Source organism: Sinocyclocheilus anshuiensis, unplaced genomic scaffold, assembly GCF_001515605.1.
Source record: "Sinocyclocheilus anshuiensis isolate Anshui unplaced genomic scaffold, SAMN03320099.WGS_v1.1 scaffold363, whole genome shotgun sequence".
Lineage (NCBI taxonomy): Eukaryota > Metazoa > Chordata > Actinopteri > Cypriniformes > Cyprinidae > Sinocyclocheilus > Sinocyclocheilus anshuiensis.
Window position 1 is genome coordinate 682192 of NW_015552568.1, and position 27310 is coordinate 709501.

The 27310-nt window shown below is 37.2% G+C and overlaps 2 protein-coding genes across 6 annotated transcripts in view; one reads left to right on the forward strand and one right to left on the reverse strand.

Annotated features, from left to right (window-relative positions):
* The window catches only part of LOC107664998 (netrin-G2-like), a 73494-nt gene extending 53892 nt beyond the window's left edge, over nt 1-19602 (reverse strand). For all 5 annotated transcript variants that reach the window (XR_001631509.1, XM_016455710.1, XM_016455709.1 and 2 more), the window contains exons 1-3: nt 19008-19602; nt 17298-17904; nt 3380-4023 (exon numbers count right to left, since the gene is read on the reverse strand). Coding sequence is in view for 4 of the 5 variants with exons in the window: in XM_016455710.1 (XP_016311196.1) it covers nt 3380-4023; nt 17298-17534 (881 nt within the window). In the remaining variant the exon portion in view is untranslated. The remainder of the gene's footprint in view (nt 1-3379; nt 4024-17297; nt 17905-19007) is intronic.
* Nucleotides 19603-20579: 977 nt separating this feature from the next.
* Nucleotides 20580-27310, forward strand: part of LOC107665006 (mediator of RNA polymerase II transcription subunit 27-like) — a 72700-nt gene continuing 65969 nt past the window's right edge. The window contains exons 1-2 of the mRNA XM_016455728.1: nt 20580-20814; nt 21161-21305. Coding sequence (XP_016311214.1) covers nt 20612-20814; nt 21161-21305 — 348 coding nt within the window. The 5' untranslated portion in view covers nt 20580-20611. The remainder of the gene's footprint in view (nt 20815-21160; nt 21306-27310) is intronic.

Here is a 27310-nt window from a genome sequence, read left to right on the forward strand (position 1 = left end):
TTTTTGAGTCACTGCTTGCTGTATACATCATTGACTATATAATGTGTATTATTTTATATTTGCCATACATGTATATGTGTACACAGTGTGTATGTGTATGTATTGCTACCATAAATGCTATTTTTTGTTAGTAGGTTGGGAAGCTGAAGTGTCAGAGTAGCTTCCCCGGCACTGGTAATAATACAGAATGAGTAGGTGTCTTCAAACTTTTGACTGGTATGTACTTTTCAACTTTTTTCTATGCATATACTGTTTATCACTATGTCTTGGTGTTTTCAGGCCTGGTGATTAAATGATTGAAATCACAAGCACTATACATTTAATACAAGAGCACAACGGCACAATCCAAGTGTGGGTGTGAATCAATCTCTGAGTGATTCTCGATTCTCTACAAAACACCTCTTCATGGAGGTCCTTTCATGATAGAGTTTCTGCCCACACACGTGTGATAAAGACGGAATGATCCTGATGTTGTCCTCGTGGCACCTCTGGAGCTTCCTGCATCTCACCTTCCCTCCGTAGCCTCTGTCTCTTTGCCAACGTAGGCCCAAGGACATCTCTGAGATGCGAGTTCTGATAGGCTTACACTGACCCGTTTTATTTCCGTTCGACCTTGATCTTTAGTAATGGCCTATCAGGTTCTGTGTATATTAATAAAACAGCGTTATTTCTCCAAAATCCCTTTTGCTAAATTCAGCAGCCATCCCTTGCTTCTTTGATATGCAGTATCTCGGTACATTGGAAGGGTTTCATGTGAGGATTCAGTAGGAAAGGGAAGGGGAAAAGGGAACAGGAGATGCATCCGATCAACTCAAGTCTTTGCATAAATTAACATGAACCCTGGGAATCGTGTTTATTTATTTATTTCCTCCCTTACCAGGTTTAATTAAGGTTCAAGCAATGTCTTTGGGATATTTGTCTGATGGAACACGAGCCCACCCTCCCGCTCTCCTACCGTTTCCAAATCCGGTCCATCTACTGGGACGCCTATTTGTGAACTCTTTCTACTGTCTTGTATCTCACGTCAGATTGCAGCAAACCGGAGCAGGGAGGAGAAGGTGAGGATAAAACGCAAGCCTCATCTTTACACATATTAGCGTTGCACAAAAAAAAAACTAATCTTCACAGGGAGAATGATTGTGTCTCATTATGTTCACCGACACGTGGCATGCCGTACAGCACGATGCCTCCTAAATATTACTTTTTAGCGGCAAAGGGGCTGATCAAGAAGATTTTTCACGAATGTCATCAAAGCAGCAGGAAAAAAAACAACCGAGGAATATGTTTTCATTGTTCAGTCAGGCTATTTTTAGATGCGTTCTGCAGGAATATGAGTTAGTAGTATCGCTGGCACTTCGGATGAAAAAGAAAACATCATTATCAGAGCGCACATAACATCTCCTGGCAAACAAGCCACAAAATAAAGAGGTAAATAGGGAAATTAACAGCATACTTTAATTGCTTTAAAACAAGTAACACTTCATCTTCCTCAATTAAGGATTCTTGGCCCATCTTATTATAGGCTATTAGCACTGATTATTAGCGCATGCTTGATGATGGAGGAAATGGGCCGTGATGCAGGAAGCATCATCGGTCATGGAGTCTGATCTGATTATCGTGCCCAACACCCACCAACTCCGCAGACTCTATTTAGACGAGTATTCGCAGGGCAGGCCATCAGGGAGGCCATGCCATTTTTATTATTCAAATGCTGCTGGAACGCATCCCAATATTGTGGAATGAATAAAATATCCCAGGACGATTTTCCGCTGGGTATTAGCTTAACATTTCCACTCCAGCGCTCCTCTCATTGTGAAACACTGGAACGTCAGTCAGCACTCTGATAGGCCGCTTTCTGCTTGTCCATTTGTCTACTTAACCCATCCCATTCCCTGTCGCCGTTAAAACAATTTCCTCTCTGACATTCCAGAATAAGTATTGATTGAGGGTTTGCATTACCGGAGGTTTGGGCCGTGCATTGATCCCCTTTCACTGCTGGACATTTTTATCATAGCTGTGCGTGCCAACTGATCACTTTAACATATAGAACAACTAGTTTGAAAAATGCCAAGATGCTTCTCTATGGACATTTATGAAGACAGATCAGCAGGGCTCACTTTTTTAGGCTGAACTTTGAAGTTTTCTGATATTAAAATATGCACTTATGTAGATTTATATGGTGCACAGAAAACATTATATAGCCCTGCCACTATTTGGACAATAATTGTAATGTTTTTAGATCTGTTATGTTTGTCCACAGTGAGGAAAAAGAGTACAGCAGACACATAACTTGACAGAAGCATCTAGCATTCACTCTTAAAAATAAAGGTGCTTAAAAAGTTCTTCACAGCGATGCCATAGAAGAACCACTTTTGGTTCCACAAAGAACCATCTCTTTCTTACCTTTTTATAATCTGAAGAACCTTCTTTTGCCACAAAGAACCTTTTGTGAAACAGAAAGGTTCTTCAGATGTTAAAGGTTCTTTTTGAAACCGTTTAGACAAAAAGGTTCTTCTATGGCATCGTGAAGCACCTTTATTTTTAAGAGTGTTGGTGATCAACTGACTGAACAAACATGCAAGTAATCTTAAATTTTGTAGCTACTTGTTGAACATTGTTACCTATTAACATTCATGAGCCAAGGTGATAAACTTTATCCTCTATCTGGTATTAATTGCTATAACTTTAACAGGTTAAACTTTTTTACTAATTCGTGCATTAGTTGACTTACAAATTCCAGGACCAGCAGCACTAAAATCGGCGAAAGTCACTGCCTTTTTGATGTGCATTAAGATATGCAGTGCATGCATGCAATATTTATCAAAACAGTTAAAAAATGATATCTGATTAAACCTAAAGCATTGCCAAGTCAGCGTGGAAGATCTTCAAGGCCTTACAACTCCAGAGTATCTTCATAAGACCCAAATTTATCAGTCCTACCAAGATCAAAAGTTTGATGCATTCATATTTCATAAGGTTATGTGAAACGACCACCCTGGAAGGTTGGGTTCATTCTGCACATCCAGTGATTTCAGTTTAGAAGAGCAGAACACTGTAGGCCTGGTCTACAGGTTGGCGCATGTGCGCTGTACAAAATGATGTCCAAAAAGTGTGAGAAACAATAAAACTGATCAGCTTTGCTCATGAATATTAGTGTGATGTCCAATTTATTTCTTTGAACTATGATTACACAAACTTGAACACCTAAAATATGATTTTCTCCTGTGTTCTGATACCTTTCTCCATCTTTTCTCTCATATAATTTTTCTACATTTTCTCTCAATAAAATGACAGAAAAGCCTGAAATATGAGCGATTAAACAATAAAACATGAAAAAGCTATCCATGAGTAACACAAACACGGTGTTGTGCATCATTACCTTGCTGGTATGTCGACATTGGAGATGGCGTAGAAGTACTTGAGCAGGTTGTCTCTTTGTACGTAAGTTCCTCCGAGTGCCGGTCTCAGCAGCCGAAGCCGCAGGTTTGTTAAGGTGAAAAAGTCTCGGAGGCCTTTCATACTCTCCATGCGTGTGTACAAGTTGTCCATGTTTTGTAATTTTGTCCCAGCAAATATGGCGAAGCGTTCCCGGACCTCGAACCGCACATTCTTCTCATTCTTGGAACCGACCCAGCGAGAGTATTGCTCGGTACATATGACTCTAGTCACGTTCGTGGCCGACAGATCCTGCACCCTCTTTGGCAACATCCCGAAGGCATCCATGCAGTCATCGGCGTAGTACTGGTAAGGCTGCCAGGTTCGTCCATAATTCAGGGACTTGTCCAGCACCATTTTTGTGGGCCGCCCGTACTCAAAGGTTATCTGGATGTCATCTGCTAACTCCAGGCTTTTGTTCCAGGATAAGGATATGTTGGCCAGAAGAGGCTCAGGATAACGACCCCATGTTACAGTCTGCCAGTACGTGATGAGTCCGGTTCGCTCGCTATCTTGCATCAGCACTGGAGGATGGGCGAGTTCTTTGGTGGAGGCATCGCATTCGTCACTACACAGGTATGGGTTTTCCTACAGACAAAAGGAAGAAAGATAAAAGATCAAATAAAGAGTGGTACAAAATGAAGGAAGGATAATGAAATAATAATAAAAAAGAAACATACAGTGGCATGCGAAAGTTTGGGAACCCCTTGCAGAATCTGTGAAAATGTGAATCATTTTAACAAAATAAGAGAGATCATGCAGAATGCCTGTTATTTTTTATTTAGTACTGTCCTGAGTAAGATACTTTACATAAAAGATGTATACATTTAGTCCACAAGACAAAAAAATAGCTGAAATTATTAAAATAACCCCATTCAAAAGTTTGGGAACCCTTGGTTCTTAATACTGTGTGTGGTTACTTGAATGATCCACCACTGTTTTTTGTTTTGTGATGGTTGTTCATGAGTCACTTGTTTGTTCTGAACAGTTAAACTGACCACTGTTCTTCAGAAAAATCCTCCAGGTCCTGTAGATTCTTCAGTTTTCCAGCATCTTTCGCATATTTGAACCCTTTCCAGCAGCGACTGTATGATTTTGAGATCCATCTTTTCACATTGAAGACAATTGAGGGACTCAAACACAACTATTAAAAAAGGTTCAAACATTCACTGATGCATAAAGAGTGGTACAAAATGAAGGAAGGATAATGAAATAATAATAAAAAAGAAACATACAGTGGCATGCGAAAGTTTGGGAACCCCTTGCAGAATCTGTGAAAATGTGAATCATTTTAACAAAATAAGAGGGATCATACAAAAGGCGTTATTTTTGATCTAGTACTGTCCTGAGTAAGATATTTTACATAAAAGATGTTTACATATAGTCCACAAGACAAAAATAATTTTTTTAAATAACCCCCTTCAAAAGTTTGGGAACCCTTGGTTCTTAATACTGTGTGTGGTTACTTGAATGATCCACCACTGTTTTTTGTTTTGTGATGGTTGTTCATGAGTCACTTGTTTGTTCTGAACAGTTAAACTGACCACTGTTCTTCAGAAAAATCCTCCAGGTCCTGTAGATTCTTCAGTTTTCCAGCATCTTTCGCATATTTGAACCCTTTCCAGCAGCGACTGTATGATTTTGAGATCCATCTTTTCACATTGAAGACAATTGAGGGACTCAAACACAACTATTAAAAAAGGTTCAAACATTCACTGATGCGCCTGAAGGAAACACGATGCATTAAGAGCCTCGAAAACTTTTGAACAGGATGAAGATGTCCACATTTTTCTTATTTTGTTGAAATATCATTTTTTCCCATTTAGTACTGCCCTTCAGAAGCAACAGAAGATACTTGCATGTTTCCTGGAAGACAAATTAAGTACAATTTAACTTGATCTTCAAATTCAAAAAGTTTTTACCCCCAGGCTCTTAATGCATCGTGTTTCCTTCTGGAGCATCAGTGAATGTTTGAACCTTTTTTTTAATATTTGTGTTTGAGTCCCTCAATTGTCCTCAGTGTGAAAAGATGAATCTCAATCACATCATACAGTCACTGCTGGAAAGGGTTCAAATATGCAAAAGATGCTGGAAAACTGAGGAATCTACAGGACCTGAACAACCATCAGAAAACAAAAAAAAAAACAGTCGTGGATCATCCAGGTAACCATACACAGTATTAAGAACCAAGGGTTCCCAAACTTTTGAAGGAGGTTATTTTAATAATTTCAGCTATTTTTTGTCTTGTGGACTATATATAAACATCTTTTATGTAAAATATCTTACTCAGGACAGTACTAAATAAAAAAATAACATGCATTTTTTATGATCTCTCTAATTTTGTTAAAATGATTCACATTTTCACAGATTCTGCCAGGGTTTCCCAAACTTTCACATGCCACTGTTTATGTAATATTTAAACATATAGAGTTTATTGTATGATTTTATAGCAAAACACTATTGTAGAAAAGTTTGAGATCAGTAAGACTTTTGTTATCAAAGAAATTAATATTTTTATTTGACAAGGATGCATTAAATTAATCAAAAGTGACAGTAAAGATGTTTATAGTGTTACAAATCATTTCTATTTCAAATAAATGCTTCTTTTAAAATTTCTATTCAGTAATCCTTCAAAAAAAGTTTCTTCAGCAAATCAGCATATTATAATGATTCATAAAGGATCATGTGACATCAGCTTTGCCACCATTATATTTTAAAAGATAACAGAAAATAGTTATTTTAAATTGTAATAATATTTTGATCAAATAAATGCAGCCTTTGTGAGCATAACAGACCTATTTCAAAAACATAATAAAAATGTTATTGACTAAACGGCAGCATATTTAATTATAGAAAATATATAAAAAAATAAACATTTTAATATGTTACATTTTATTGCAATATATAAAAAAACAAACATATTAAAGTGTATATGTCATCAATTTTTAAAAAGAGGTTTTTATAGCTATTCATACTGAAATGTTTGATCAAATAAATGCAGTCTGGGTGAGCATAAGAGACTTCTTTCAAAAACAAAAAAATCTTATTGACCGAATAGTAGCATATATAAATTAGAAAACAAATATGCAAAAAAAATTATATATTTATTTTTTAAATATATAAAATAAGAATTAAAATGTATATCTCATTTATTTTGAAGAAGTTTTTTTTTCATGTTTTATATCTATCTGTCTAGATAGATGACCCCTTTCCAAAGTTCCCGTCGCTACTGTAATTTCAGACTTTGAACCTTTGCCCTACTGACACACCAGGTGTACGGATTAGCCTATAGATTACCATCTGGTCACCCTTGAATCCTTAACTCCCTTTTAAGAAAGCAACAGCCCTCACACAACAAACATTTGAGGAGTTAACAGTCTCAGCACGCACTGCAGCCTCTAAAACTGACAGATCGATGTCCAGGGATAGTTATTGTTTTATAGCCGGCACACTTGAACGTTTCTCAGGCCAAGTGTCTTCATGGGCCATTAGCTTCCATTTAGAAATAATTTGAGCTACCTGTCCCAACCATCTGGAGTACCTTAGCATTTTGATCCGTAACCAGGGAGCACCTTAGCCAAACTCAGTCCTCCAACTCAATCCTGCCGTCTTTCTCCGTTTCGTACAAATCCAGTCCAACTGCTGTGGCAGGTGGTTCTTAGACTAAACCTCAGCTATCCTCTCAGGAATGGCGTCATGTCTAAAGAACAGTGTGGCTCTAAGAGAAACGATCGCCCACTGCTTAGCAGCAGGAACCCGTGTCAGTAAACAGACAATACGATGCTTTGGCCTCCTCCGGTAGACATGTGTGGTTGTTTTGGCTAATGTCACTGGAGAATTCACAGCAGAACTTGAGACAATGACTAATCATTCCTGTGATCAGATCAGAACAATTACACAATTTATTAAGAAAAAGAACACATTGTGAATACATTTGAATGGATTTAGAGGACAAGAATACACCTGGATTCAAGAGTCTAAGTTAAAAAGTAGTTAATCTAGATTAATCAAAGTAACTTTTGTGGGGCGATTCAATGTATGCTCAGTTCACGAATAATACCCAATTTATATTTTTGTTTTGTATGTTTATTCATAAATATCATATATGAAAAATTGTTTGCTATGACATATTTCAACATTATTACATCACTATTTTTTTTTAATTGACATCTGAATATTTTTATATTAAAATAGTTGTATTAATAAATATATGTGTAAATGGATGGCTGTTAATTTGACTAATATTTAATTATAAATTATTCCGTTAAATAACTATTTATTTTAATAACTTCTGATATCAAAATTGTTTGTGAAATAATTTAGTAAACAGATTGTTGTGCATTTTACAAATGTAATTATTAAAAATTCAGTTAGATCATATTTATTTATTTTAATAACTTCTATTATCAAAGCTGTTTACAATGACTGAATTACGTTTGACATTTAAATATTTGTTTTAATAAATATATATATATATATATATATATATATGTAATTGGATTGCTATGCAATGAACTAAAATTTAAATATTAGTTATTAAATTAAATAATTTAAATAACATCTGATATCAAAGTGTTTGATAAATATTAGATATGTTTATTATAATTTATGTTATAAAATAATAATATATAATACATTTATTATAAATATTACATTTAAATTTTGAAATTACTTCTGATATCAAAGCTGTTTGTGATGTCCAAATTACTTTTGATATTAAAATATTATTCGTAAATATCATATATGTAAATGTTTATATATTTGTAAATTGGTTGCTATGAACTTTAATAACATTTAGTTTTTAATTAATCAATTCAATAATATTCCATTTACTTATTCAATATTTAATTAAAATGTTTAAATATTTGGCTCAAATACTTTTGAAGTTAAAATATGTTCTAAAAAAACAATAAACAAAGACTGTAATATGCTGTGTTTTTTTGAGGACAGACTATGAAGCTCAAGAACCAGTTTTTCCAGGACCCTGTGATTCCTGTGTCACTACTTGGATCTTTCCCAGTGGATAATCTGACTTCACCGACCCCATGTCAGTTTAGGAACCACAGCAAACTATTTAGCCTGAATGTTGCTAATGCAGACGCTACAACTGTCACAGAATCTGATAACATTAGCCTTTGACTTCCGCTGAGTGTGACCTTCGTCATTAGCATCACTCACCTTTCAATGTGAATTTCTGCCCTGTCTGTATATAAGTCTCTTTGTATTGCATGTTGAATATACTGTATGGTTCAACCTTGCCTAGGAGAATCCACATTGCACTGAGGATCTGTTTATAGGGGCTGACCGAGAAAGAAAGATGGATGTGTGTTCTTAAAATAAACAAGATGAATCAGGAGATTTTGTTAACAAAAATGGGGCTCGAATAGAAAATGTTACAATGTTTCATAAGAGCAGTCACTCTGGTATTATGAAATGTTCTGACCACGGTTAACAAGCTGTGAAGAGCAGGTACTACACTCTTGGACACCGGACCGACCGCTAGTCTTGTACCTGGAGAGGTGGCCCTCTTTTTTCGTGAGTTAATTACAATGAAGGCAGCTCCCTCTGGACATCCAGTCATATAACAACTGGCGCTGAACAGCTTCAGAGGGATACAGTCGCCTAATTATACCAGCCAGAAAGTGACTAGCACAAGAGTTTCAACTGTCCCAGAGAGTGCCAGAACAGGGCTTTAATATGCAAATATATTTTCAAACCATTTTTAGCCTATTTAGTCAACTTAGTAATGTTTCTGAAGTTTAATGGATTTGGAGGGCTTTTCAAATGTATTTCAGATGTGTTTTCAGACTGTTTTTATGCTTGGTTTGGTCACTCAATGAGAGTTTGATTTCTATGTGTTAGAAATTATTTCAGTGCTGCCAGAATATTCTCAGTCCCCCTTTCACTCAGGCATGCATGGGCCCACGGGAAGAGTCATGAACATCGAGATGTGTCTCTGTCACATATCTGGGTCCTGACGGGCCGTTCCAGGCCGAACTCAGTAAACCCCCTTTCCAGTACCCCAACTCCATGCTTATCCTGAACAGCACAAAGACCCCTAAACATCTGCGTATGCGTATAAAAAGAGTGAAATAGAGGGGGAGGAGAGGGGGACAACAGGCAGAATGAGCTGAGAGACATTCATTATTTAACATTATGGAAGTTTATTTCTGCCACAGAATAAAAAATAAAAAAGGTAATTGCAACTTTTTTCTCGCCATTTCGAGTTATCTTATCAGAATTCTGACTTTTTTCCTCACTATTCTCATTTTGCCAGTTTGTAAACTGAGAAAAAAAGTCTGAATGAGATGTTAACTCACAACTGTGAGTTTATAACTCACAATTCTGAGGGGGAAAAAAATCATAATTTCAAGATGTAAACTTGTAATTGAAATTAAGAAATATAAACTCGCAATTGACCCTTCGCAAAGACTCGCCCCCCTTCGTTACTGTTGCTATGTCCGACAAGCCATGCCACTCTCACGCCACACATCATGTTCGTGAAAGATACATCACGGAGCAAAGAGAAAACTGACAACGCTCCGACAGACAAGACAGAGCAGGTTTATTTTGCTATAAAACAAAGTCTCAGCTTTCAATTTTTGTCATTTTTTAAGAAATTCAGACAATAAATACCGTTTTGTGGCTCTTTAATGTGTTGTGACAGATCACTGGAGTTCAAGAGGCACGTGAAGCGATCATCTCTTCCTCTTTACCAGTTAATAGCTAATAGAATGAAATAAACATGAATGAACATCAGAAGGTATTTTGTTTCAACCGCTGAAAGACATCAATACACAACATTTTGCAAGTCCACCGATGTTAATCTACTCTCCTGTCTGGTTTGTTTGTCGGACAAAAATGGCAGATTCTGCGTTATGATTGGTCAGATATCCTGTCAATCAAATTCTCTGCGAAGGATCAATTCTGAAAAAAAGTCCAAATTGTGAGTATATTAATCGCAATTCTGAGGATTGCTATTCTCACAGTTACTATTTTATCTCACTCAAAATTGTGAGAAATAAACTTGCAATTTTGAAAAAAAGTCAGAAATGTGAGATGTAAACTCACAATTGCAATTTTATAACTTGCAGTTAGTTGTGAGATATAAACTCGCAATTCTGAAAGAAAAAAAAAAGAATTGCAAGATGTAAACAAAATGACCAGATTTGTGAAATTAAAGCTAAAGGACTTTTTCTGTTTAGTACTCATTAAAATATCTATTTATTATTATCCACAACATAAAAAATGGCATATGCCAGTTTGACTGTGTTTGAAGAATTTGTCCCTATGGATTTACCATCAAAACTACACGCACAGAACGGCACTTCTGTCATCTGTCTTCTGCGGAACACATTGCAAGTGAAAGCAAGCTGCTTGCACAAAGCAATTTATTCAGAGACAGGCAGCTTTGAGAAATGCATTACAGTCGATAAGTGTGACTGAGCATGTGCAAAGATGCGAATTATACCTGATCAATAACGGTTTGCTTATGCAATTCAGAATGCTTTTATAACACACAGTACTGCCGTTTACGTGAACCACATTCAAAGCCGCTTTCAGAAAAAACTGCATTCACACCAACCAAACGAACCATACTTTAGTCCATGCCAAAAAGTGTATTTTCATTGTGATTACTGCTCTATATAAGAGAGATATATTTAATCTGGAGTAATGATTTTTTTTTTTTTTTGATGCAATCAAAAAGGACAGGGCTTTATTGTGTAAACAATACAAGAATGAGCATGCTGTTTTTGCATGCAATATAAGGAATGCAAATTACTACATGAAGATTTGAAGAATCCCCAAGACCTGAGGCAGCATGAAAACAGGCAGATGGGGGATTATTGCATGTGGACACATGGGGACAAACTCGACCCCCTTTGGGAGTACAAGATGGGGGAGCACGAGCTTTGGATTCATGGAAAATTCATGAGAAATGGCAAAAAATAAGCAGCTACAAGGATTTTTCTGTGACAAACAGACCATTCATTGTCTAACTGTAGGAGTGATGTTTTCCAAACGCGGTTAGAGAAAAAATCTGGACCAAATGTTTCGGTTTTCCCATGGTGCATTGCGAGAGTGTGCAGTTACTCTACCTGTTATATTTAGTCCTGGCTGTTAATGTGTTGCTAAAACGGGCCAATAGGATTATTCCTCATATGGCTGTACGACTAAAGAGAGTGATTTCATTCAAATAGTATGTGTGAGGAGGATGATACACAACGGAAGCTTTGAATCTCAGTCTATGTTCAGATGTGTGCTGTATGCAGCAATGGGTCATCTTTCTGCTTAGCTAAGCTGAGAACCTTCCTCCCTCCTCATCCTTTATACTCTCTCTCTCCCTCATTAGTTAGCGCTACATACAACCAGAGCTTCCAGTGGTAGCTAACATCATGCAAGAGAAGGAAAGAAAAAAAGCAATGCGCTGAGTAAAAATGCAACGGCATCTCCTGTGGTCGCTGAGTGACTGAAATTTCCTCTAAATCTTTAATGAGCCGGAAAGCTTCTCCAAAGAAAGAGAAGTTGCCAAATCTAGAGGGCTTACGTGGATCAATTAACTCGCTTTCAATGTGAAGAAAAAAAGAACGCTGATTGTAAACACAGTTCAACAGGCTTAACAGAGTGCCAGACTCACTATATCAAATATGCTTTGTATGCCTTGATAAATTTAAAATAAACCTGTTGTGCTTGTACCTAAATGTACCCTACAACAAATCAGAGTCCTCAAAATTCCGCAGACAAACGAACCATACTTTAGTCCATGCCAAAAAGTGTATTTTCATTGTGATTACTGCTCTATATAAGAGAGATATATTTAATCTGGAGTAATGATTTTTTTTTTTTTTTGATGCAATCAAAAAGGGCAGGGCTTTATTGTGGAAACAATACAAGAATGAGCATGCTGTTTTTGCATGCAATATAAGGAATGCAAATTACTACATGAAGATTTGAAGAATCCCCAAGACCTGAGGCAGCATGAAAACAGGCAGATGGGGGATTATTGCATGTGGACACATGGGGACAAACTCGACCCCCTTTGGGAGTACAAGATGGGGGAGCACGAGCTTTGGATTCATGGAAAATTCATGAGAAATGGCAAAAAATAAGCAGCTACAAGGATTTTTCTGTGACAAACAGACCATTCATTGTCTAACTGTAGGAGTGATGTTTTCCAAACGCGGTTAGAGAAAAAATCTGGACCAAATGTTTCGGTTTTCCCATGGTGCATTGCGAGAGTGTGCAGTTACTCTACCTGTTATATTTAGTCCTGGCTGTTAATGTGTTGCTAAAACGGGCCAATAGGATTATTCCTCATATGGCTGTACGACTAAAGAGAGTGATTTCATTCAAATAGTATGTGTGAGGAGGATGATACACAACGGAAGCTTTGAATCTCAGTCTATGTTCAGATGTGTGCTGTATGCAGCAATGGGTCATCTTTCTGCTTAGCTAAGCTGAGAACCTTCCTCCCTCCTCATCCTTTATACTCTCTCTCTCCCTCATTAGTTAGCGCTACATACAACCAGAGCTTCCAGTGGTAGCTAACATCATGCAAGAGAAGGAAAGAAAAAAAGCAATGCGCTGAGTAAAAATGCAACGGCATCTCCTGTGGTCGCTGAGTGACTGAAATTTCCTCTAAATCTTTAATGAGCCGGAAAGCTTCTCCAAAGAAAGAGAAGTTGCCAAATCTAGAGGGCTTACGTGGATCAATTAACAATTGAAAGCGATTCAATGTGAAGAAAAAAAAAGAACACTGATTGTAAACACAGTTCCACAGGCTTAACAGAGTGCCAGACTCACAACATCAAATATATGCTTTGTATGCCTTGTTAAAGGGATAGTTCACCCAAAAATGAAAATTCTATCATTAATTACTCACCCTCATGTGGTTTGAAACCCATAAGACCTTCGTTCATCTTCGGAACACAAATTAAGATATTTTTGATGGAATCTGAGAGCTGTCTGACCCTGCATAGACAGCAATACAACTGAAATGTTCCCAAGTCCAGAGACGTAGCAAGGAGATCAGTAAAATAATCCATGTGACATCAGGGGTTCAACCGTAATTTTACGAAACTACGAGAATACTTTTTGTGCGCAAAAGAAAACAAGAAAAAATGACTTTATTCAACAATTCGTCTCCTCCACGTCACTCTGGTGCCATTTTGGAGAGTATCAGCTGGACGTAAACAACGTATGCTGTTCTTCGTCAGCTGCGTCATGCCGGATCTGTTTCCTACGTTGTTGTGATTTGATCTGAACGAAAACATACGTGTCTGGACTTGAGAACATTTCAGTTGTATTGCTGTCTAAGTATTTGTTTCTGCATGTTTGATATATGTTGGCAAAATTGCTAGTTTTTTTTTTAATAGGCCTGCCCACATATTTAATTATATATGACATCTTGTATATTTTCTTTTATCTATTATGTAATGCATATATATATATATATATATACATATACATACATATACACACACATATAAATATATATATAGTTTTTTAGTACATGTATTGTATATTTTAGTTAATGCTGTTATATAGTATTATGCATTTTTTCCATTATTCATTTTTTACCATTGTTGCCTATATACAAAAATATATAAAAACAAAATCTGCCAATTCATATGTTACAACTAACACCCCGTTACTTTGTGCATCGCACTCATCGCAAGTTTATTGTTAAATTGTTAAATGCCCTTACATATCTCTGTCACCATTATAAGTGTTTGATCACCACATTTGAGTGATCATTGCAAAAAATGTGTTTATGTATATATATTCTGTTTATGTATATACTGTATTCTATATATAGTACCAGTCAAATGTTTGGACACACGAATGGGAAAGTGTCCAAACTTTTGACTGGTACTGTACTATAATATACACAAAGAATATCAGTCGATATATCGGTATCGGCCTTTTTTTACTCCCTAATATCAGTATCGGCCCCAAAAAACCCATATCGGTCGGGCTCTAGTATGATGGTCACATACTATTTGAGGTGACTTTAGAACACTTTTTTTTGGTGTGGTTCATTTTCACACTGCCCTTTTTCCAAGTCAACCAGAAATTGTAAACAAAACCACACGTGTGCTAAGGTAATCTATTCATTGGTTCATCCATTCAACCGTACCAGAGTTCGTTTGGAAGCGGACCGAGACCACCTCTTCAGCTGGGTCTCGGTACGGTTGTTTGGTCCGCACCCGAGTGCGATTGCTGTATTCACACCTGCCCAAAAGATCCGCACCAAGGGGGGAAACGAACTTGAGTTCGATTCAATCGAACCAAACAAGACAGGTGTGAATACACCCTAAGTCTAGCTTTAATGTGGCATTGTATCTTTCCACTGAATTTTGAGCTGGCACAGAGCAGCCTTAGCTTAGCTGTGTAAAGATGCCTATATTGTTTTCATCTCAAGGACTTGAAAGTCTGGTAGTGTGTGATCGTTATTCGTTTAGTGAATGATACCTAGTTTTTCCTCTGTAACTATTTACAAAGTGGGTTTATATGATGCCTACACTGTAAAATACCAGCAGCTGTGGTTGCCAGAACTTCACCATAAAAAATAAGGTAGCAATGTGCACAGTCTCTTTCATACAAACACTAAACATCATCATGGTGACACACATGATGCTGAACTAATGCAATAAACATTGAATTAACAACATTAGATGTAGAATTAAACCCTAATGTACACAACTGGTAAGAAAAAACTAAGAAACATTTGTTATTTCAACAACAACAACAAAAAACCCATCAAATATGAAGTGTCATGCAGGGAATTCTGTGAGTGTCAATTTACGGTTTGTCACTGTAAATTATACAATTACTTTTTCACTTCCAAAAAACGTATTTTTAACTGTATTTTACTGTAAAATTACATTAAATGTAATCACATTTATTCACTGAATATAGTATGGAGACTTACTGTTAACCAGTTAACAGGTTTTTACTGTAGCATTTTTACAGTCTTTTACTGTTAAAATCACAATAATTTTTTACAGTGTAGTGTTTAAAATCTGTTCAGATTTCAGCCCTAAATTGTATAGAAACCCCCAGCAATGGCCTTAAGTTACACCCAATCTGAAAGATCGAGGGACAGGTATATCTCAAGCTGAAAAGACCCCGGTAACAGGGCGACCCATATCGGTTATATGTCTGTGACATTTTTACAGCCTTCCTACAGGTTACAGCAAACGAACTGCAAGCTTCAAAGAACTGTATCCTTTCTTTCACACTGAATTTGAAAACCATGAACTCCTACTTTTTACTCTTGACAACTAAATCCATCACTCTTGAATCACTATGCCTTTGTAGTACATTTGCCTCTTGAAAAACGATTTTGGTGACTGAATTCAGACTCTCTTCACAGTCCAGCTACCAACCCGTTGTCACTGTGTGAGCCGCTCGTTATATGCTGAGAGAATGATGTCATTGAATGAGCAATGTCTGGTCCGCCCCCCTCCACGGCATCCTGTCTTTTATCCACACAGTCTAAATGTGTGAATTAGCACCCCGTCAGAAGCAGCGCTCTGTCTCCGGGCCTCATGCGTAGTGTCAGTCCAGCTGGACAAATCCTCTATCCGATTATTGTGCAATCAAGTTTCTGGCTAAATTCCCAAAGCATCTCTGATGGAGATTAACTTTGGCTACACTCATACCTCACCAACCTGACAGACAGAGGGTCTAAAATGCACCCCTCCAAACACCGATGGTATAGAATGGATAATATTTTCATGCTTGTGATTGCCCTAATCGCTCTTTCCAAGTATGTCGCAGAGTATCCCGAATGTGGTGTCGATCGGTCACCAGATGTGCCCTGGAAAGACGCAGATTGTTTGCGCCCTCACGCTCGGTGCTAAACATGAGTTGATTTACACAGATAATCCTGCCGTGGCTGCTGTCTCGTGAGTGGAGGGAAACTACACTGAATAACAGCTGTGTGGGCAAATTTACACATCGACTCGGGCTTTGTTGACTCTCTGAGCAACACACATTGTTAATGGCCATATGTTGCAGATTACTGTATAATCTGTGTTTAGACATATTAGGGTTACTTGGAGACTTTTTAGCATTCTTGTGTCAGATCTTACTGTAATATTAGATCTCTTTGCTTTCTTTTATCCTCTCATTCCAAAAATAAACAGTCTAACTATTTTTATCTGATTATTTGCCTTTTTAAAGGGACAGTACGCTCAAATGTGAAATTTTGTCATCATAATTATCTTAATGTCGTTCAAACCTGTATGAATTTTTCTTCTGTGGAAAACAAAAGAAGATAGTTTGAAGAATGTTGGTAACCAAATAGTTTCGGTTCCTATTCGCTTCCTTTATAAAGTCAAAAAGTATAATGGAAGTGAATGGGAACCGAAACTGTTTGGTTACCAACATTTTTAAAAACTGTGTTCAACAGAAAAAAGAAAGTCACAGAGATATACATTTTTTAGCCATACAAAATAAGTGAATGGGAACCAAAACTGTTTGGTTACCAACATTCTTCCAAATATCTTCTTTTGTGTTCCACAGAAGAAAGAAAGTCATACAGGTTTGAGGTTTATGAGGGTGGATACATTAAATTTAAATTTTTGGGTTTGTTTCTGTCCTTTTAAAAAATGTTGATACACATCCTGAAATTCACAATAATAATAATACTAATGATCACACTGTGTTACAGGCACATATATGTGATGAATTTGCTATTAAGCTTCTGAAGATCCACCGAAAATCCATCAAACTTGCAATATCATAAATAAACATGATTGCAAAGTATATTTGCATGGAAACGCAAGCTGTTCCAGTGGAACAGACGTAACTGACAAAGCAGCAGAGCCAAAAGCGATCCAGTCCAAACTCACCAGAGTGCAGAACCTCTCCGGTGGATTCCCACATGTGATATCGGGAGGCTCCACTCTAATCTGCATGTACTCCTTCATGGACCTGGGTTTGGGCTGGCAAGCGTAATATTCCCATGTTGGTCCATCGTCTGTGCTGACCAGCGACTTACAGATATCGTACTGGCCGAGAGTCAGAATAATGCACTGTAAGAGCAGGAGCGCCTGTGAGAGCATGGCACTGGATGGGTCCATGGGCATGAGAGAAAGGCAAGGGGCGCCACAGCTATTAGATGTATCAGCATGGAAATTATTTAGATTGTGAAATTTCTAATATCCATCATGGTGCCAAAAGGGCAAAGTCTGGTCCTCGGTGGAAAACTGTGTGTGAGTTAATGTAAAATGTGTTCCCACTGAGGTGTAATTTTTAGATCTGTTGCGACATCTTCAAAATTCAATGTTCAATTTCTATACGTGGCAACTGACTTCAAGTCCAGGGATGAATGTCACTTCAGTTCAGAGACATGAGGTGCATTCAGTGGATCTTGCACAATCAGAAGATGCCTGGTGTCAGAGTCCAGTCTAAGATTCACGTGTGATGAGAACTGCTGTTTCATTTTTGATGGGTTGCCTAGGAAATAGGGGGAAAAAATGGAAATAAGCAACATATACTGTATTCCACACAGTAAAATATATTTTAAAAGACAATGCATGCAATTGCATTATAGTTCATGAAGAAAATGTACATTTAGCAAGACATTATGTATAATATTTTGTCAAAATGATGGCTTTTATTATAAAAAAGTATGGAATGCCTTATGTTTTAAATGAAATGTTATGTTATTTACGGTTTATTGCATTTTTTAAATTTTTATCATGTGCTGCTCTGAGGATGTTTGTTGTGTGAGTAATAATGTGCCATGTTTTCACAAGTTTTCACTTGTCACAGTTGCTTGAGATATAGCCTAGGTTATGATTACTTTTAAAGTCACCATGTGGTATTATATTGTGCAGCTGTGTTTTTATCAGCACATTTTATAGAAACAAAGAAAGCCCTACTAGGTTGGTCAATTAACATTATATTATGTATACAGTTAGGAACCGTAAAGTAAACAGACACCATTATGATTAAAACACCGTCACTGTATTTTACGACAAAAGTCTGCCAAATTGTCCACCCCAAGTGTATTATTTCTGTTATAATGTAGCGAAGTTTTAATGCAGTGCTTTGAGAACCTCCCACTTTCTCCAAGTGCACATCTTCCTTACGCAGTCGATTATAAACTTTACTTTTCGACTTCGCAATGGAAATCTTTTTTTTTTTTTATGTATACGCGTAAGTAGGTCATCCGAAAGGGACAAGCTCCAAATGAATGCGAATAAATAAATTCTGTTATGCCGCAACATGAAATGCGCGCAAATATTAGGCTACACAATTTTATTGTGTTTATCTAAAAATAAAACGGCGATTAGAAATGCAAATTAATAGCTAAAGAGATATATTATTTAAAAAAAAAAATGTTACAAAACTGAGCAACCAAGTTTAGTTAAAAGCACTTTTCCAAAAACATCCGGGGATTTTAATATATAGTTTCTCATAAGCTAAAGTTACGTGAATTCATCAAAGAGCATCTTCTGAAATGCTGCCCATGTTCTGAGCGTTTATAAGAGACTAAGAATATCTAATGACCAAAATACTTAGACTAAATAAGTAACACACTTGCGTAACCTTACCTTGGTTCCAGAGATCAGCATCTTTTACTGTTCCCAGATGAATTTCTTCTGTATAAACTCTCTCTCTCTCTCTCTCTCTCTCAGTCAGTTCCCTGCCATATCACTTGAGATGGATGAGAAACACACGCACACGTAACTCCTCTCCGTAGATCACAGCAAACGCTTTCTCCTTCGTGCTTTCTTCGGCTGCCACGTAGTTTGTTGGTAAGCATTCTAGATAGATGCCCTACATCCAGACTGCTCCGAAGCGAATCCTGTATTGCCTGAAAAACGTGCATTTAAAGTTTCTGTTCCTGTCCCTGCCTTCATTGATGCCTCTGTCCTGTGCGCTCAAGGACAGACTTCAGAGTAACCTACTACACCTCCCATTCCCATCCTGTTTTATTCCATCCGCGCTCCTGCTCCATTCACTCTACTGTTCCTATCTATTTGCGCATCGCAGTATCTGACTTTCATTTGTCTTTTGCAGACCTCGATGAAAATACTTTTGGCCACTGCAAACTGCCTGCCTTGTCTAGTCTAACTAGTGTGGAGCAGAAGTTTATCTACGGGTTTGAAGAGCTCAACCCGTCCCAGCAGCAGATGAGGCAGTCCGCCCCGCTTAAAGAGACAGATCAGAGGCTGAGGATTTCCAGTCTCCTCTCACAGCGTACTCACAAGTCCAACCCTTACAGATTATACCGTAGTTTCGGTCAACATGTTAGAGGTATTAGCCTACTGCGGTAAAACTGTGGTAACTTGTATAAATAAATAAATGAATAAATAACACATAATATAAAGCTTCATACACTACAATAAAACTGTAGCATTTTGACGGAGAATCTGGTGAATGGGAAGCACTCCGAATAAATTAATTAGCTGAACAAACATGCTTTTTTATTTTATTTTTTAATAAATGCAAAAATATGTTTCATTCTCAGAAAATACTGATCATCAGCATGTCAGGAGGTCAAACTAAATTTGATATGAGCTGTTTTAGATATTATATATATATTTTTAGCTATTCAATTTATGAGGTGTGCAATTTTGAGGTGAGCAATAAATAACAAACACACAAATAAATAGCCTAAATAGTTTGAAACCACGACAACCGCATTGCAGGTAACATGGTTGCACATTTAACATAGGCTAAATGAAAGTTTTAGCCTACTCAAAAGTCTCTAGATTTCAAATAATGCTGTCTGTGTCGTCTAATGCCGCTGTTCATCATGGTAGCTGCCCAAACACGATGCCATGCACAGCCATAGCCTACTTTCCGTGACGTGTAAATTGAAACAATGACAGAAATAGTGATTTTTTTTTGCTTTCAAGCGAGATATTAGTTTAAAACAGAAATTAGATAGGCTACTGCCACTTTCCAAAACTGCAACTTTATTTGCAAAACTTTTAGCTTTCGTCATTTGAGTCATTTTCTTATGATTAAGATTGTATTAAAGAATAAAACATGCTTCTATCAATCATTTTGCTTGTGTTAGACTATTGGCGCCAATAAACGACAATTACAAAAGTGAACGATCGCGCCCCCTGTTAGAAACTACAAATCCCATCATCCCTTCAGCGTCAGTGACGTCACTCGTGCGCCAGTGTTCGCGGACGCAGCAGCCATGGCGGACGTTATGAATGTTGGAGTGAATTTAGAAGCGTTTTCTCAAGCGATTAATGCCATCCAGGCTCTTCGTTCGAGTGTCACTAGGGTGTTCGATTCTCTTAAAGATGGGATGAAAAATAAGGAGACCCTTGAAGGGCGGGAGAAAGCCTTTATAACTGAATTTCAAGATAACTTACAGTCAGTCAATCGCGACTTAAAGTGAGTTAATTAAATGTTATAAAGATAAACATAGTCACTGCCAAAATGCAAGTGTTAGCCTATTGTAGTAAACCATGGTAACATGGTACTACCCACTGCTGTCGGCATGAAAAGCGATTGACAGATTATGAATTCCCACATTAATTTATTTTTATTTATTTAGTTTTTCTAAATAATGACTGACATATTTTTAATTATGGCTCAGTAAATCAAAATATCTTGATTTTAGCTTGGCTTTGGGAACCATAATTAAAAAGATGTAATCATATGTGACTTTGGTTTTATTATGTGTGGTAAAAAAAAATATCAACCGTACCAGCCTGACTTTTGTTTCTTGTTTCTGCAGTGAATTGGAGCGTCTCAGTACTTTGGTTGGCAGGCCATCAGAGAGTCACCCCTTACACAACAGTGGACTGCTCAGTTTAGACCCCGTTCAGGACAAAACACCTCTCTACAGCCAGCTGCTCCAGGCTTACAAATGGTCCAATAAAGTAAGTTGTCAGCATTTTGTTGATTCACCTTGCATTATAGGCTTTATATGCAACACACACAGGAGATTTAAAGGTAAAAGAATGAAATTTAAATGACGAATGTGGTAAATGGTCTATTCAGACTTGAGCCATACGTCACTCCAGAAATATGTTCAATACTGAATGACGGAATAAAGGGTCACCTTGATGTGGTCCAGGGTTTCCACAGTCTTGGACAATGTTAAAATGTTTTGTTTTTTTTTCCCAGGCCTTGAAAAAGGTATATGTATTTTTCAAAATGTGGGGTCAGCAAGATTTTCTTTTTAATGTTTAAGATGTCTCTGATGCTCATTAGGGCTGCATTTATTTGATCAAAATGCAGTAAAAATGGGGGAAAAACCCAGTAATATTGTGAAAAAATATTGAAAATGTCATTTATTCCTCCGATGGCACAGCTGAATTTTCATTACTCCAATCATCTGTCACATGATCCTTCAGAAATCATTCTAATATGCTGGTTTGCTGCTCAAGAAACATTTATTATTATCAGTATTATATTTTTGTGGAAACCGTGATATGTTTTTTTTTTTGGTGTTCTTTGATCAATAGGAAGTTCACAGAAATAACATTTATTTGAAATATAAGTACACTAGTCAACATTTGATGTGGATCAAAACCTTTCATCAAAGTTGTCCTAAAACCAAAATGCATTCTTGTCTTAGGACAACTTTGATGAACTTTTTTGATCCACTTCAAATGTTGCCTGCTGTATTTTGTGGCTATTCTTCACTATCGATCAATTTAATGCATCCTTGCCAAATAAAAATCTATTTAAAAAAAAACTTTCTGATGAAACTTTTAAACAGTATATGATTAGTAATCATAATATGCTGGTTTGCTGCTCAAGAAACATTTATTATTATCACAGTATTATATTTTTGTGGAAACCGTGATATGTTTTTTTTTTCGGTGTTCTTTGATCAACAGGAAGTTCACAGAAATAACATTTATTTGAAATATAAGTACACTAGTCAACATTTGATGTGGATCAAAACCTTTCATCAAAGTTGTCCTAAAACCAAAATGCATTCTTGTCTTAGGACAACTTTGATGAACTTTTTTGATCCACTTCAAATGTTGCCTGCTGTATTTTGTGGCTATTCTTCACTATCGATCAATTTAATGCATCCTTGCCAAATAAAAATATATTTAAAAAAAAACTTTCTGATGAAACTTTTAAACAGTATATGATTAGTAATCATAAATGATTGTAAAGGTAATGGAAAAGTCATGTAAGTGTTTGAAATTCTCATTGGTGAAACTTTTGGTAGACAACAGTATTTTGTTTATAGTGCTTACATTTGAATATGTGTCAGTTGTAAAGTGTGATTTCTCTTCAATGTTTCATTTACATTGGTCACTGCAAAAAATGCAACGGTAATAACTGGAGTGTCTCGGATATTAAAACATGAAGGACAGAAAGGTTTTTTTCCCCTAAATAAAAGTTTCAGTGGTTTTTGACAGTATCAGTGCATGGTTGCCAGTTTGGGAAAATGTAAAACACTGGGCAGAAAATTTATCCATTTAGAAGAAAAGCGCTGATTGGGGGATTTAAGTCCTGAACACATGGCAACTTCAAGCATGAAAGCTAGTGGAGGCTTGTTACCAGTGAAAGACAACGCAAATGTCAAAATTAAATGTTTTCAGGATCAATAACCAGTGGGAAAATATCACAGACTTGTATGCTTAATGACTCGAGAGGAGCAGAAATCATGATCATGATTAAAGTACTAGTCTTTAGTATGTAAACAGAGATCCATATTGTAGTTTATTTGTGTTCTACACAGTAATATAATAGCCAAGTAAACAGATTTGTAGCATCATATAGTTAAAAAGTATATTTTGCATTCACTGTAAATTGGAGGTGTTGGTCAGAGCCGTTTTTTGCCTTAGTAGACAGTATGGACAATGTCTTCATTTAGTATTAAAAGTTACTTCACATCCATTCATGAATTCCAGACGAACATGAATACAAGACTTACATCATCATGGGCGTCAGACTCCGCTGAGACATGGAATTGAATATCATCTCGCGTCTAATAATACTTTAATACTATAATCAAGAGGAAGCAGGTCTACAGTTTGATGATCTAATTCGCAGCGCATCAATGAGATGCATTATAGCTTGTATCTGTGATTTGCTTAAAGCAATGTGAGAAGTTTGAAATGTAAAAACGCTCGCCAAGTCTGTCTGCTTAATTCGACAGAAAATAGAGTTGTGCTACTTCTTGCCTTGTAAATCTTCTTTTGTTCCTGAAAAAGCTGTCAAATTCTGTTCTCTTTGGCTCAAGGTCCTCGAGCGAATCCTCTCAATAGAACGCGCACCACGTCTTGCCAGAAGAGCACACACTTGAGATTCAATAGATGTGGGTGTTCTCACAGCAGAACCAACATTTGCTCAATATCCATTACGGCTGAGTGCTTTGACTTCTTTTGATCTTGAGTAGGTCTTCTGTCCTAAGTGTTATTGAACAAGATTTGCTATTCTTACTGTAAATGCAATTTCACAGTATGCCTGCGCTCTGTTCTTGAGTTCTTTGATGCTTCACCCTTGCAGGTGATGCAGGTAGCATTATGATAGACCAGGAGACACACTCTTTATTTGTTTTTTGGAAACACAGCACAAAGCAGTGGTTTGATTCTTAATTTGAGGTTTAAGTAATAGGTTATTAAAGGGTGAAGAGTGTTTTGCAGTAGCAGATCACCTGTTCAGGTATCCTGCATGAATTGGTGAATGTGTGGCAGGTTTTTGGTGCAGTAACTGGGGTTAAAGTGCTCATCAGTTGCTCTCTCCACACTGTTTGCTTAATAGTAGGTGTACGCAGGTCAGCTTCTTCGAGCTTCTTCGAGCAAAATCAAATCTTTTCAGCATTGCTATTGCACCGAAAAGCTCTTGAAACACATTGTAGGTGTCTTTTTTTTTAGTCATTCAAATAAATAAAACTTTTATTTAACCAGTTTAGTGGTTTTGCATCCCTTTCTATGTCACAGTGTCTGTATTTTTAATGAAATGCACAATTGTAATGGCACGATATTGGTTATTTATTTATGAATTTATTAATAGCACCATATTGGTTATTTATTTATTATGAATTGATATTTGACTATAAGACCTATATATAATATATTGTATATTTAAATTGTATGTATGTATAGCCTATATATTAACTTAAAATAAAAACTGGAAAGTAAATATTCAATATTTCATATTTGTTATCTAAATTTGCTAAAATAAAAATGTAAAAAAATATATTATATTATTATTATGAAAATATATTATTTATGTTATTGTAACTATATAGACATGTTTAAAAAATAAAATAAAAAATATAAATAACAGAACTACAAAATTACAAAAACATTAACTAAAATTCCAATGAAAACTGAAAAATACATAAATAAAAATACTAATTAAAAACTATAATAGTATCTCAATTATAAAATAACTTTGCTTTTTTGCTTTTTTCAATTCAGTTTGGTGCCACTAGTGGTTTAGAAACAACCTGCTTCACCTTTGACGGTTGTGAAAACAATACATTTTAGTTTAGATTAAAGTTGACTGAATGAATTATGAATGAATGAATTGCATAATACAACCTAGGAGTCAAGTCACATTTATGTGTATAGCGCTTCATACAGTATAGATTGTTTCAAAGCAGCTTCACAGTAATAAACAGGAAAATAACTGAATCAATGATACATACTTCATCAATTGTGAGAGGACTTTAAGAAAGTAAATTGGCTTAAATTTGGTTTCATGTTGACTTTTGAGGTCAAAACTTTGATTTTTTTTTTTTTTTTTTTTCAGTTTTCTTTTTCCAGTTTGAAAACCTTAACTAAATGTCTGCGTTCTACTGGTCTCATTAGAGTGAGGCGGTACTGCATCAGGATGGTTTGTGAGCTGCTTCTGCCCTCTGTGTGGTAGGCCAGCTGTTTTCCCACACTCTGAGGGTCGGAGCGTTACAGCAGGATTAGGTGTGTCTGGGCTGGATGGTGTGTGGGCAAACACGGGCGTGATGCCAAACCAAGGCTCTCTGCAGAAGTATTGATGCTTCCGCACTGTCTGCCCAGACAGCACAACCCCCACCCCACTGTAAACGCGATCAATGCGGACGTTTCCGCCATGCAAATTACCCCAGGATTAATGCACTTGCTGCTTTTAGTATGGCTGTTTTTGGCCATTGTCTCCTTTGAGTTGGTTTCTGGTGGCCCGTCAACCTGCGGTGTGGGCATCAGATATCAATTGGTATTTAGGATTAGATGGAGTTTTATTATTCAGTATGATCATTATGGAACATTTAAGGAGTTACACCATGAAGAATCAACATATTTTTCATTATTTTGAAATTAAAAATGGTGAAAAACTAAATTATAACTGTGACACAAAATAAAATATATAAAATAGTTTTTTTTTTCTTATAAATGGACCTCAGAGGAAAAAAAATAAAAAATAAAAAATGTAATGTTTCCAAGTGACCCCAAACCATTTGAGTTGTAGTAAATTATAGAGCCTGACTGATATATCGTTTCGCCAATTTTATCGGCCAATATGAGCCTGTTGCAGATATATCAGTATCGGCGAATATGCCGCAGATATGCCACCGATATGAAATTTTTTTTTTTCAGAACATAAAACGCAGATAAAATGCTTATAAATTGTGTAATTACGTAGTTTGTCCAGCAGAGCGCGCTCCATTGTTTGCTACACTTTAAAGCTTAAAGGTAGGGTATGTAATTTTTCAAAAACACTTTAGAAAACTGATTCGGGCCGAATAGCAAAACAAACTTGTAGCCAATCAGCAATAAGGGGCGTGTCTACTCGTGATGTGGAGGAGAGAGCTTTCAGTGCATGGGACGGACATTAGCCGAGCCGAGCGACAGAAAGATAGAGATGGCGGATAAAAAAAATAAGAGGAAAACGTCTGCGGAACGATAAGGCAAGAAGTAGGACCCGTGTAAATATCGGATCAGCTTTCCAGCGCTGGAGAGAACTCAAGGAGCAGAGGCCTGCGATCGGACGCCGAGGTTGCTTTGTTTCTTCTCAATAGGTGAGTAACACCGTGTCTACAACAGCTAAAGTCTGCCTACACTGGACGTGATCAAACGACCGTTGAAAACCATTTGAAATTTGTGTCAGCACGTCATAAATAGAACCCGGCAGCAGTTTTCTGTCGGGGATTTGTTGCGCTGCGCTGCTCACGTCTGATGTAGACACATTGGTGTAACATTGGTTTTGCTTTGTTTCACAGAACTAATCGTTGCCTGGGTTGCGTACGTATATGTGGGGCGGAGCTATCAAAATAGGGGCAAGACCCTTTTGGGGTAGGGGCGTGTTTGTTTTGGTGATTTCAGATATCAACATTGGCTACCAGAAATCGCTTACCCTGCCTTTAATTGTATGGAATACCATTGAAACTTTGAACGGCCATATCTCCGTAACGGCGCAGCGGATCCGCACCAAATTCGGGGGATCCCTTCAGCTCGAGGAACCCTCTTGAACGTCGAATTGAGTGTATGTCTCGAGGCCCCCTTTCGAATGAGACCACCCCCGTGTCGATAGTCCCCGGGGTCCGGGAGTTACGGGTGGTTAAATTCGCGGTCAGGTGCCAACCGATCTGGCGATCCCGGGGGGTTACCGACCATCGATAGCCCCCGGGGTCCGGGAGTTACGGGCGGTTAAATTTGCGGTTGGGCGCCGACCGATCTGGCAATCCCGGGGGGCTACTGACGCACAAAGGGTGACGTTCGAGAGGGCTCCTCGAGCTGAAGGGATCCCCCAAATTTGGTGGAGATCCTCCACCGCGAGATAGTGACACCAGCTAACACTTTCACTTCAGTAAGGAGGTCTCTTGTTCAGGCAGCAGCATTCAAGCGTTGTCTTATTCGATCGTAAGTGCCCTGCGAAGTGGACTTCACATGAAATTCCGCCATGATTCCAGTTCCAAGGGAACGTACACGTTACATTC